Source organism: Dysidea avara, chromosome 4 (genome assembly GCF_963678975.1).
Source record: "Dysidea avara chromosome 4, odDysAvar1.4, whole genome shotgun sequence".
NCBI lineage: Eukaryota > Metazoa > Porifera > Demospongiae > Dictyoceratida > Dysideidae > Dysidea > Dysidea avara.
Window position 1 is genome coordinate 42,556,803 of NC_089275.1, and position 13,590 is coordinate 42,570,392.

At 37.1% G+C, this 13,590-nt stretch overlaps 1 protein-coding gene and 1 pseudogene across 1 annotated transcript; both read left to right on the forward strand.

The window, feature by feature from the left end:
• The first annotated feature begins 512 nt into the window (after positions 1-512).
• Positions 513-3,832, forward strand: LOC136252741 (zinc finger protein 431-like; annotated as a pseudogene).
• Positions 3,833-4,384: 552 nt separating this feature from the next.
• Positions 4,385-5,272, forward strand: LOC136252227 (zinc finger protein 57-like). Its single transcript, XM_066044623.1, has 2 exons — positions 4,385-4,769; positions 4,909-5,272. The coding sequence occupies exons 1-2, from the start codon at positions 4,521-4,523 to the stop codon at positions 5,221-5,223; spliced, it is 564 nt and encodes a 187-aa protein (XP_065900695.1). The 5' UTR covers positions 4,385-4,520; the 3' UTR covers positions 5,224-5,272.
• The last annotated feature ends 8,318 nt before the right edge of the window (positions 5,273-13,590 follow it).

Genomic DNA, 13,590 nt, shown 5'->3' on the forward strand with positions numbered 1-13,590 from the left:
GATGAAGCAGATTTTATAAATACTTTAACTCATTCTGATTTTATCAGTAAATGTACAAATTATATATATATAATGCATATATTTATTACATGTCAATTAATCCCACAGGATAATTTGCAGCTGATCTCTCTACTGGGTGACTTGAAATGTAGCTGAACTCTCTACAGGGTGATTTGCTTGTACGTAGATGAACTCTTTACAGGATTCTCTCTACAGAGTGACTTGACTCTAGCTGAACTCTGCAAGGTTATCTGTTTGTAGTTGAACTCTCTACAGGGTGATTTGTTTGCAGCTGAACTCTCTACAACTACAAGGTAACTTCTTCTAGCTGATCTGTCTACAGGGTGACTTGTTTTTAGCTGGTCTCTCTACAGGGCAATTTATTTGCAGCTGAACTCTCTACATGGTGGTTTCTTTGTAGCTGAACTCCTGGTTTCTTTGTAGCTGAACTCTCTAAAAGGTGACTTCTTCTAGCTGAACTCTCTACAGGGTGATCTTTTCATAGTTGAACTTTCTACAGGGTGATTTGTTTGCAGCTGAACTCTCTACATGAGGAACATGCTAGTTGGTTGAGATTTATCAATTGTGTTAGAAGTGAAGAAGAACAGAATTTATTATCATTCCAATACCAGGGTAATATTTACTGCTACACCATTAAGGATATTCTACCAGGCACAGAACTATTAGTATGGTATGGTGAGCAGTATGTCAAACTATTGGAACTACCAGTGGACCACATTATCGGTAATGAGTACATGGTGTGTTTGTGTGTAATGAGTATGAATACTGTATGTACAAGTGAAGTGTAATGGCCATTGTTCAATCTCAAATAGTTGGGGCTCGCGAATCGTCCATACTTTTTGTGGTGACTGGATTGATTGCAGAGGTGCTTTTCCCACTGTCCTTCATTTATAGCTCTGTACAACAGGGTGAACATAACCGATAGCGAAGCGTAATGACTACTTCACTTTCAGTCAGTAATTGAGGCACTCATTCAGATGAAAACATTAACTCTTACGCTATCCTTTCTTTTGATGCGGTATGTATTGGTTCACCAGTCATAATAATGTTACAAAAGAAGTAAATAAACAAGTTTAAGGAAAAATTAGGAATTTTAACTTTCAATTAGAGATCATACGTAGAAATAAATAGTAGGGAAAGAAGGGAGTTCACCTACACCTGTAGATATATTAGTGGACATTGTTATTCAGTCATGGGTATAGACTGAATTAGGGATTAAATGTTCGCTAGTATATCTGCAGGTGTAGGTGACCTCCCTTGTTTCCCTACTTTTTATTTCTATGATCCCTAATCGAAATTCCTAATTTTTCCTTATACTTATTAATGTTACTAAGCTCTGATTATATTACAGTACGGCAGTATTGTGTAGTAGAGATCATAAAAGGCTTTTTTTTTCTCCAAAAATATGACAAAATAACCAGCCTCACTTTTCTTCTAAATGACTTGGCAGTACAGTGGAACCTCAGTTATCCAAACCCCTTGGGACCAGAGGTGGTCCATAAGTCTGAAAAGTCAGTATCTCTGAAATTGTGTATAAATAATAGTTATACCACAGCTGCGAGGGATTTTGCTGACATATACACCCAAAGCCCGAGGGCTGCGGGTGTATATGTCAGCAAAATCCCAAGCAGCCATGGTACAAGTGATATGTATCACTTGTGGCGCACTCACCTAATAGGTGAAAGAACTACTGAGAACTCATCCCGTTTGTTTTATACAGTAGCATCTGAAGATTGATTGTGGTATTAATAGCTGGGCTAATAGCCATCAAAACGTTATCCATATGTTAAAATGTCATTAATACGTTACTATACTTCAACATGCAATGTTAGAAAACTTGCGATTATGGGATGGAGTTTACATTGTTATTGCTTTTGTACTAAGTTAAGCCAACTAACCTTCAGTATTGGGACAGTATGTAAGTTAGTTAAGTACTTAGGACTGTAAGTTACTAACCTATTTCAATGTAGCAGTAGTAGCTTTGCTGTTCCGTGGTCTGTTCAATGGCTGATACGCGGTGGGTAGAAATACACATCCACGATCACCCCAGCAATTATTTTGTGCCTTCAATATCCTTTAGTAACAACCAACTAGTCTATCTTATCAAATATACTCAGTTTAGCAACCACTACAAAAATGAGTCCCACAATACAAAGATCTATGTCGCTCAATATAACGAGTCAAAGCACATCGATTCTTTGAACTGGCTGGGTATCAAAGTCATTGGCAAACCACTTTCCCATGATATTGCCCGGGAAATATGCAAGTTACACACCGAGCAGTGCCTTTGAACGCCCATATAACCTTAAAGTAGCATGAAGAAAATTTTTGAAGATATCAGTATTTTCAACTACCCTAATAGAACAGTCATTTCCATGGCTCAGTTAACTGAGAATCTGGTTAGGTGGGTCTGGATAACTGAGATATATTGCATGGTTAAATGATGCAAACTTGTACTCAGAGCAACTTGAAATGAAATTCCAGTTTCTATAGAATTTTAATTTTTGTTTAACTAAATTATGTTTGGGTTTACTATACCTCTACCTGATGCCTTCAGTTGAGCATACCCATGCTGCAGCCTTTATTTCTTTCTTCACACTTCCAAAATTTTGCACGTGCCTTTTCGTCTAATGCTACAGCTATAGTGCATGCATCATGGTCTTACTGTACCTTTGTCCTCTATTATGTCCCATTTTTTCTTTCCAGTACCAGATGCAGCTACCAGCTATAGGGTGTGTGCCTATTATGTACGCTGCCTACTATGAATATTGTTCTCTAACTTGTTTATCCATGCAATCTATCAGATATCACTTGTATATGTATTTGTATGGACTTCATGTAGTATTTCTACATGTGCAGATGCCAACTACACTTGTGCTCACTGCCAAAAGCAGTTTGTGGAAAAATACAATTTTGATATTCACTTGAAGTACAGTCAAGCTTGTCGTGATGCTAATCCACAAGTGTTCAAGTGTGGAAAATGTGGAGAAGTGTTTACTACACTGATCAACCTTCAACAACATATCAGGAGACTTGAACAAACTAGTCATCAAACATACTCTAGCTGTCAAGAAGTTTCCAATTCTTCACAATCACAGATGCCAATACCAACCGATGATAGTGAACACTTCCAAAATAAATTGTGTTGCAAATCTTTTTCACAAAATGAAGTTCTACAAGAACACTTACACACTAATAATCAAAACCATCCTTGTAAAGGACATGTGATGACCAACAATCACGCATCAAAGGTCATGCCAGAAAGAAGCCCCACCAGTATCAGTATTGTAGTAAATCATCTAGAGACAAAAGTAAGTTGAGTCATCATTTGAAAATTCATACAGGAGAAAAGCCTCATAAATCTCCAAAAGCATTTACATTCAGTAATTCACTAAAAGTACATCTACCGACTCATACCGGTGAGAAACCGTATAGTTGTAAACATTGTAATAAATCTTTTGTAACCTCTTCCCATCTCAAACGTCATGTAAGAACTCATTCTGGAGAGAAGCCCCATCAATGTTAATATTGTCAAAAAGTGTTTGCAGTTAAAGACACATTAATAAAGCACTTAAGAAAGCATACTGGTGAAAAGCCTTACAGTTGTGAACATTGTAGTAAATCATTTTCATCACTGTCTGGTCTCCAATACCATATACGCTTGCATACAGGAGAAAAGCCTTATCAATGCCAATACTTAAGTAGAGCATTTGCAAGATCTGATCATTTACGATATCACTCGAACACTCACAAAGGTAAGAAGTCCTACAAGCAAGTGTCAATATTGCAGCAAAGCATTTACACGTAACTCTGTGCTAAAGAAACACTTATGGGTTCACAAAAGAGAAAAGTCTCATCAGTGTCAATATTGTAATGAAGTGTTTGCACAATTTAGTGCTCTTAAAATTCATTTGAGAACTCACCCAGAACACAAGCCCTACAAGTGTGAGCAATGCAGTAAGGAATTCGAGTCATCATATGGTCTTCAATGTCACTTGAGAATTCGCACTGGAGAGAAGCTTTATCAGTGCCAATACTGCCAGAAAACATTTATAACAAACTCTACACTAAGAATACATGAAAGAAGGAATCATACAGGAAAACCCTACCAATGTCAGTATTGTAGCAAATCATTTGCATCATCTACATTCCTCAAATATCATGTGAGGATTCATATGGGAGAGAGGCCTTACCAGTGTCAGTATTGCCAAAAGTCTTTTACAATAAACTGTGTACTTACAATTCATTTGAAAATTCACACAGGAGAGAAATATTACGATTGTCAGCATTGCAATAAAACATTCAAGTCATCCACTGGTCTTCGATATCACATGGCTAGCCATTCCAGTGAGAAACCCTTCCAATGTCATCTTTGCCAAAAAGCCTTTGCACTCAACTTCTTGCTTAAAAGACATTATTAGAAAGTTCACACTAGAAGGAATTTCAATTGTCAACACTGCAGTAAAACATATACAACATCCACTAGTCTTCAATATCACATGGCTACTCATTCCAGCAGCAAACCATTCCAATGTCAACATTGCCAAAAAGCTTTTCCCCTCAATCAAATGCTACAGAAACATTTAAAGATTCACAATCCAGACAGTTGCCAGTATTGCAGTAAAAAGTTTGTGTCGTCTGAAGGTTTGAAGTATCACGTAGCCTCGCATAGAGGAGAGAAGCCCTACCAATGTCAGCATTGTCAGAAAGCGTTTGTAAACAAGTCCTTGTTAAAGAGACATCTGCAAGTTCACAACGGAGATAAACCATACCAATGCCAGCATTGTCAGAGAGCGTTTGTGCTAAACTACCCGTTAAAGAGGCACCTGCGAGTTCACAGTGGAGAAAAGCCATACCACTGTCAGTATTGTGATAAAGCATATACAGTATCATTTGTCTACTCATACTGGCGAGAAACCCTTCCAATGTTCACATTGTGAAAAAGCTTTTCCCCTCAATAGCTTACTAAAAAGACATTTGAAAACCCACAACTCAGAGAAACAGTTCAGTTGTCAGTATTGCAGTAAAAGGTTTACATCATCTCACGGTTACAAATACCACATTTTCACTCATACTGGAGAAAAGCCCCACAAGTGTCAATATTGTAGTAAAGCTTATGTAAGATCCAACCATCTCAAGAGACATATGAAGACCCACAGTGACACAGAGACCCTCACTTGCTCACATCCAATAAAAAACTAACTCACTGCTGTTTTCCCTTGTACTATTATTATCCATACATGGTATATAATTAATGTGTAAATAACTTACTACAATTCAACAATGGCTACAGTGGAACCTTTTTTAAAGGACCCTCCATATAAAGGACACTGTACATTTTAACCTCACCATAAAGGACAGTTTCTGATGTCCCTATATATACTAATACAATTTTACCTAAAATGGACAACTACCTAATAATAATAATAAATTGGTTGATCACAAAAAATCCATTTTATAGAGGTTTGGTTTTATTTTTAAAACAGTCTTGAAAGTGGAATATAGAGTCAGCAAGAATGTTGCTGATGTTACCACAATAGTAATATTATTGCTGAGGGTTATCACTAGATATTCTGCTAGTTGAGAATTAAATGATAAATATTATATTTATTATTTATTAATGCTTTACAGCACAAGTGCTGAAGGTCTGTAGGACACCTGGTCCTACAGCCTGCTCAAAGACTTTAGCTACTTAGTGTGTTTGACAAGAAAATCCATGACTGGACCTGGGTGGCCTCGAACCTACAGCCATCCGATTTACGTTCGAACGCTTACAGGAGTCTACCAGGTGGTCAGGGTGTTTTCTCCTTGTTATTTTCATGTAATTATATCCATAGGAATTCTAGAGAGTAATATGTACATGAATCATATTCATTGTGACAAGTGTAAAATTTTGTGTACAATTAAGGATGATAATAAAAGAAATGAAACAAGGGATATCATCTACACACCTGTATAGCTTAACAAACTAGTACACATTAATACTAATTCCTATACTTATAGCCATCACTGAAGTATAATAGGATTAAATGTCTTGTACAGCTGCATGTAGGCAAACTGTCAATAAATGGCCGTACAATTATACAATACACATACTAGTTACCTACATATAAATCCCGGGATGTATGCAGGAATTTTGAAAAGGGATTTCCACTACATGCTAAGTGACTTGTATTAGAGTATTACTGCTGTATTAGAGTATCTCGATATTTTTTCCAAAGAACATTAATGCTATACAAGTGTTGCTATCATGTGAGAATTATATTGTGTATAATTGTAAACCTGATATGCATGAGTGTAATACAATAATAATATGTTGTAATTAATTGATTAATATAATTTGTAACACTTTGAAAAAGTCAAGAGATTGTACTGATGCTATATAATCAGGTAAAATTATTCCATAACTGTATGACATTAGGATATAGAAAATGAATTTACATGTGTCAATCCTGCATGGTAGATGGTTGAATGAACTTTAAATGATAGCCCCTTGTGGTTTGTAGCTACAAAATAGAAAATAGAATTACACAAAATATTAATCTTGAAAACAAAAAAAAAGTTTTGCTTAAAGTAGTTGGCAAAAACTGACCGCACATCAAAAGGAATTGAGGTCCAAATATTGCATACATACTAATGAAAATTAGTGGAAATATAAATTTCCATGTAAGAGTTTTGACAACAATTCATGTACTATTGATATTCCTTTTCTTTCACGTACATGGCAGTGGATTTTCCCATTATAAATCATCTAATATAGAATATTATCCTAGATAGATAATGTAAGTATTCGAGTGGTGAATTACTTTCTGAGAAACAAACCCTAAAAAAAACTTGAGTATTTACCACTTCTGTAGGTATTTCAGTTAAACGTAGTGTGCCAGTTTTTAATGCAATAAAACACTTGTGGCTATTACTAAACCTGTCAAAAAAATCAGGTATAATTATTGTGGGTGACAGACAGTTGAAATACTGTGCTTTTATCCCAATCTTACTTTGGTCTGCTCTTGGCAACTCCAGCCATGTCTTAACCCAGTGCTCTGGCTCATTTAAATATATCATGTGACATGACAAGTTGTATGCAAATGCATAAATATTTACTTAAGTGTTCGTTGGGTGTTTAAGCTTCACTCCTTGTAGGCGTCAGATTTGATACCATGATTCTCACAATTTAAAGTGCAATCTCACATTCTCACATCTCAATGATCGGGTAATCAGAATTCATATCGATTGCAATTGCATACTAATACATCGCATAAGTTTATGTGTCAGTAAATTCCTCTAGAATTGTATTACAGTGGATCCCCACTAATCCGAACTTCAGTAATCCGAACACTCGCTAATCCGAACATAGAATTGACTGTTCTATTAGAGTATTTGTCAACAAGTGTATGTACTATTAGAGTAGTTGAACTAGGCTCTGTACTGTATATAATAACTCAATGGGTTCACTAATCCGAACAAATTCACTAATCCAAACAGACTTTTGCCAACTTAAGAACAGAGCTGTTCGGATTAGTGAGGATCCACTGTACTGTGTATGTGCATCTTTTCTACCTGTTGGCCATGACTGTTTGTACATGCCCCATTAGTAGGTTGTCCCGTTGGTAATTGTACTTGGTTGTATGTGCCCCATGCCTAGTAATAATATTTAGTATACCAGCACACACAGCTGTAATGCTGACTCCTTTATTCATCTATATAACCAGTTGCTCTTCATGCAGAGTACTCGATAGCAATTATGTAGTTGGGACACACATGCACACTACCCATAGCTACCAAGAATACTAATAAGTGGATAACAAATTAGTGGTAATAATGAATAAGTATTTGGAGAAGAGCAACATTTGAATAATAAAATGATCATGATACTCTGCTATCTGCATCTCAATGGTAAAATTGAAGTGCCTGGTTATGAAGGGTTAGTCTCGTCCTCGCAGACCCATTTTTCGGGGTGGTGCTTATCGATTAGAGATTATAAGCGCCCCCTTATAATCTCTAATCGATAAGCGCCACCCCGGAGAATGGGTCTGCGAGGACGAGACTAATTTAAGGCTATCATGCAACCAATAATAACTCACACAACTACAGAAATATCTACTAACTTTAGTCTTGATGTGCTGCAGCATGGAAAAAGATGTTTAGTGTGTAATGTTTATTTGTGTGTGTGTATATTATGGGGTATCAAAATTATAACAAGTATAAAAATTAGGTTATATATGGAAATAATTTTCCTTTAAGGTATTTATTAAATTATGAACATTATTTGTTAAACCATTAAATTCTTTACTTAATGTACATTAGTATACTGTTAATCTTAACAAACCTTGCAATCAACGTCTACAACAGAATACACGAGGTTACATGAGGCTACTCAGAGTTACATAAGGCTACACTGGCTGAGATACATGATGCTACACAAGCTTACATGAAGCTACACAGGATTACATAAAGCTACAAAAAGTTACTTTTGGATGATTATACGAGGCTAAACAGTGTTACATAAAGCTGCACTGGATTACATATATATGAGTCTACACAGGGTTAAATGAGGCTATACTGGAATACATGAGGCTACACAGGGTTACTTGAGGCCACACAAGGATACATGAGAATACATTGGGTTAAATGGGGCTAAACAGAGTTGCATGAGGCTACATAAATTTACATAAGGATACATAGGGTTACATGAGGCTACAGAGAAGTTATACATAGGGTTACATGAGGCTACACAGGCTTACACAATGTTACATAGAGTTACGTGAGGCTACAAATGGTTACATGAGGCTTCACAGAGCTACATGAGGCTACACAAGGTTGTATAGTTACATGAGGAACAAAGGGTTACATAGTTACATGATGTTACATTGGGTTACATGAGGCTACGCAGCCTCATGTAACCTTTTGTAAACCCAATGTAGCATCATGTAACTCTGTGCAGCCTCACATAACCCTTTGTAGCCTCATGTAACTCAGTGTAGCCTCATTTAACCCTGTGTAGTGTCATATACATGAGGCTACATTGGGTTACATGAAGCTACACAGAGTTATATGAGGCAATTCACAGGGTTACATGAGGCTACACAGAGTTATATGAGGCAATACACAGGGTTACTGTAACCCAATATAGCTTCATGTAACCCAATGCAACCTCACGCAACTATGTGCAGCCTCATGTAACCCTTTGTAGCCTCATGCAGCTCTGTGTAGCCTCATGTAACCCAATTTAGCAGGGTTACATGAGGCTGCACAGAGTTACATGAGGTAATATATACACAGGGTTACATGAGACTACACAGGGTTAAATGAGACTACACTGAGTTACATAAGGGCTAGACAGGGTTACATGAGGCTACATTGGGTTACATGAGGCTAGACAAGGAGATATTGGGTTAGATGAGGCTACACAGAGTTATAGTACATGACACTACACAGGGTTACACTAGGATACGTAAAGTTACAGGAGGATATATCTGGTTACATTAGCTTTACATAAGGGTACACAAGGTTGCATGACAGGATTACACGAAGATACATTGGGTTACATGCTTGAGGCTACACAGGGTTACAACAGGCTGCACAAAAAGTTTACAACTATATATATATATTATCCATTTTGTAACCCAGTGCATCTACTTGTAATAACCCAGTGTATTTTCATGCAACAAAAGTGTACTAGCTGTGTACCGATTGATTGAAACCCTGTTGTAACCCAGTTGACGTAACTCAGTGTATCCTCTATATAAGTGACTGTATTAATGTGCACTTGTAGCCCAGTGTATCCACTATTACCTACTTGCAAATAATGGTGTGAAGAGTTACGAGTCAAGAAAGTATGAAAAATGATGTGCCCAAATGTATCCTCTTGAACCCCTGTGCAGCTTGGTACAACTTAATGTAACCTTTGTTTAATATATCCTCAGCGTAGTAGCCAAGTGTAACGTGTTGTAAACCTGTATAGCCTGTTGTAACCCTTTGTACTGTTGTAATGTCAGTGTAGTCATGTGTATATCCTTATGTAACCCAATGCAGCTTTGTGTACATAGCTCATAGTAACCTCGTGTAACCCTGTGTAGCCTGAGCTGTTTGTAAATTCTCAATTCAAACATTCTATTAATTAGGATAGTTAATCCAAAGGCTGTCAACCTTCAGTGCTGGACACTGCAAAGGTAGTAATAGCAATACAAACTTGCTTTCACCAATCTGTCTGTTGGGGGCTTTCTGTTTGAAAAGGTATTCAAGGATTATATCCTTAAAAGTTCAAAGCTAGAGGTCACAATTATCAATCTAAATGGATCAGAAAATTCACCTGATACTGATGTTTTACACATAAATACAATTTTACCCTTTGAGGGTGGCAATTTCCTGAAGAACATGCTGTATGAACTGTTCAGTTGTCATGCAGCAATCGATTTTGTAGGCTATGTTGAAGGCATATCAGGTAAATATCTCGTTTTTATACAGCTGTCCCTGTCATGTTATAGCAACCACAGTGCAAAGTTGGATGATGTAACACGTCATAGTGCAAAGAAAAAATTTCTTACAGAAGATGATCCAAATAACATTAATTTTATTCTAAGTGTGCTTCACATCATTTTGAAAGTGGAGCCCCTATAAATGTTTTAAATTACTTTTATACATTTCACCAGTAGAGGATTGTACCGGAAGTTTACAATGACAGCTGGAAAAGTCTACTACTGACCAATTCTCAATGTTGTTTAACATTTATTTTGGTGTAGCACCATGAAACTCACCTTTAGGGACATCTATCTATCATATTGATCATCTACAATAGTTTGTGTTCATAAGTTTTGAAATATTTTGAAACCAAATTGAGATGTTAGGGCGCAATCTGTGAATTTGCATGGTTTATAAATTGTGCATCTTAAAGTCACTTTAGTCGTGACACCTGCCCAACATACATAACACCATGGCATCACCTATGGTGAGAAAGCATGGTATGAGGTCTTTAAGTACCCACAATCACAGCAAAAAAAGATATGTCAATCGCAACACCAAAACTGTGCATAGTTGACAAAAAAATGTAGTGTCAGTACAAACTGTAGTCCTTTGGTCACTGTACTGCTAATAGATTTCTAATTACTTGCGCCAAGGTAAAATTATGATAGGTACAAATTATGAGATACACAACATCGACATCTATTAAATATCATAATGGCTCTTTCTATATGTGCATGTACATAATTACTTGAATAAAATAATAATTCTATACATGTGTGTTCTACCATTTTTGTAGCAATAGAACATTATAACAAAGTGATTGTGGGTCCAATTGCTTCCCACTTGCATCACGGATTTCAAAGAATAACAATGGTTTATCACCTGAACACGACATATTACCAGCCAACTTACAATGTATACCACCGACTATTTTATCCAAGAGCAATCCTTTTACACTGCAACATTTTATTCTGTGTTGCTTATTGATTTTTCTAACCATTTTGCACATCAAGGAAAAGTACAGGGCAGCTAAAAGTTCCCCTAGCTTCTCTGGAAAGTTGGATCCCGAGGATTTCATAGGATGCCTTTGGAATATCATACTATTTTCCTTGCCTGAAGAATCATCTGGAATCCCTTCTCCAGCACTATGAGTGGTCATTATTGCTTTTGTCATTATGTCTGGTGCTCCATGGAAGATAAAACAGTTTGGTTGATGCTGGGAAGTTTTCCTCCATTGGAGACCATGCGTATTTGTATCTACATACGTATCATGCAGCCTTTTCAGCCATTAAATACACATGGCCTTTGCTCTGTCAGACTGTCGCCGAGCTAGTTTTCTGTCCAAACTTTCAATGGTCAGTTGCAGTTCACGAGATCTCCAACCGCAGTCTATACCTGATAAGTTTCTTTTTGTGGCTTGCTGGTTCACCTTCATGCTGATCACTTTCACTGTCACTACTATCTGTTTGCCGGGATCTTGGTTCAGAAGTGCCGTCAGTGTCTGATTCATCAGATGACATGAAGTCAGCAATCAACACTGGTTTAACCCTTTCTTCCTCATCACTAGTTAAGGTAGTCGATAGATTCAGTGCCCTTAGTTGAGAATGGGCTTTCTGCAAGGAAATATTGATTGTTATGTAAACAAAATAAGTATGCATCTTATTATTGCGCTTTCTTTGCCTACGTCAAGCACTTGTTGCGGTGGCAGCGTCTTTCCCACTTCTTTTGCATTGATACACACTCTTTTTAGTTTTAAAGTAGGTCCAGGAAGCTCTTAGAAAAATTGTTATATACCAACTTTAAATATTGCAACATTTCCACTCCACACTAAAATTTTACTGATCATCTTTAGTTACTCCAATAACAATAATTTTAACACACACATGCACACACACCACAGTACACTATAGTATGGTACACACACCACAGTACACTATAGTATGGTACACTCAGTACACACACCACAATACACTATAGTACGGTACACACACCACAGTACACTATAGTATGGTACACTCAGTACATACGGTACTGATACACTTGTAATACACATACGGAGAATATACTATTTATGAAGTAGCTTCAAATCAGTTCTGAATATCTTTTAGTGTAACCAATATATTATAATCCTTTAGTCGCTTGTTATTCGGCCTGAGCTGGATCGAGCACTTCATCCAATTCCTGCTGTTGTTGTATGCTCAATTTTCTATTTGAAGCATAATGCTTCATGATTTCACTGCTGATTCGATGGCTATGTTCCAGTGTACAATGCTTAAGAACAAGGCATTTGAATTCCTTGTCATATGATATGGTGATCTTTGCAGTGCACTTTATGGCTAAATGGCACTGGTTGCATCTGATGCCTTTGCTCCTTTTCCTGGACTGGCCGAAGTGGACACATGCAATTACATAGTAGGCGAATTTCCATTTGCTATCAATGGGTTCTAAAGGTACCCTGGCTTTTGCACGTCTCTTGTTGTAATCATCTACGCTTTGACTATTAAACACGCGCATAGGGTGATTATACGCTCTTAACATCCCAAGTAGTTCCTGCACTTCTTCGAACGAGTTGAACTTTCTGCCAACCTGAACATCATTATCAAGTCACCATTGCTGTCCACTATTTCTTCAACATCATTTCCTGAATTCGCTGGGTCGTCCTCGGAATCCACCGACGAAGACATTACTCCAGGTTATTGCCTCGGTTATTGCTGAACTGCCAACAATCAAGTGTGGGCGCGATAATTCACGTCTGACACTGACGATCGGTGTCAATAGCCACTGCGAAAAACAAATTACAAAAAAAGTCAGCCTGAGATTGCTAAAATCATATTCAGGTTCACAAACAAGCTAGATCCATGGATAGTATATTCTACGTGGGTACGTAGCAGGGGCGGATCCAGAGTTTGGAAAGACAGTGCTGAAAAACAGTTGAAGACCAAAAAAAAAAAAAAAGGTCACAACAATAATAGCTAGTGATCCTTTACCAAATATATCACGTCTGTTATGTAAAATAAAATCCTATTTATAGCTTCATAGGTAAGTTACACTGCCTCATGAACATTGTGACTGCTTTATTAGAGTAACTGACTGCTCTATTAGAGTATC

What these genes read in the sequence shown, in the direction of transcription:
- LOC136252227 (XM_066044623.1), top strand. Translation starts at nt 4,521, where the DNA reads ATGGCTACTCATTCCAGCAGCAAACCATTCCAATGTCAACATTGCCAA. An exon ending in TGTTAAAGAGACATCTGCAA is followed by an intron (nt 4,770 to 4,908) that starts GTTCACAACGGA and finishes AAGCATATACAG; the next exon opens with TATCATTTGTCTACTCATAC.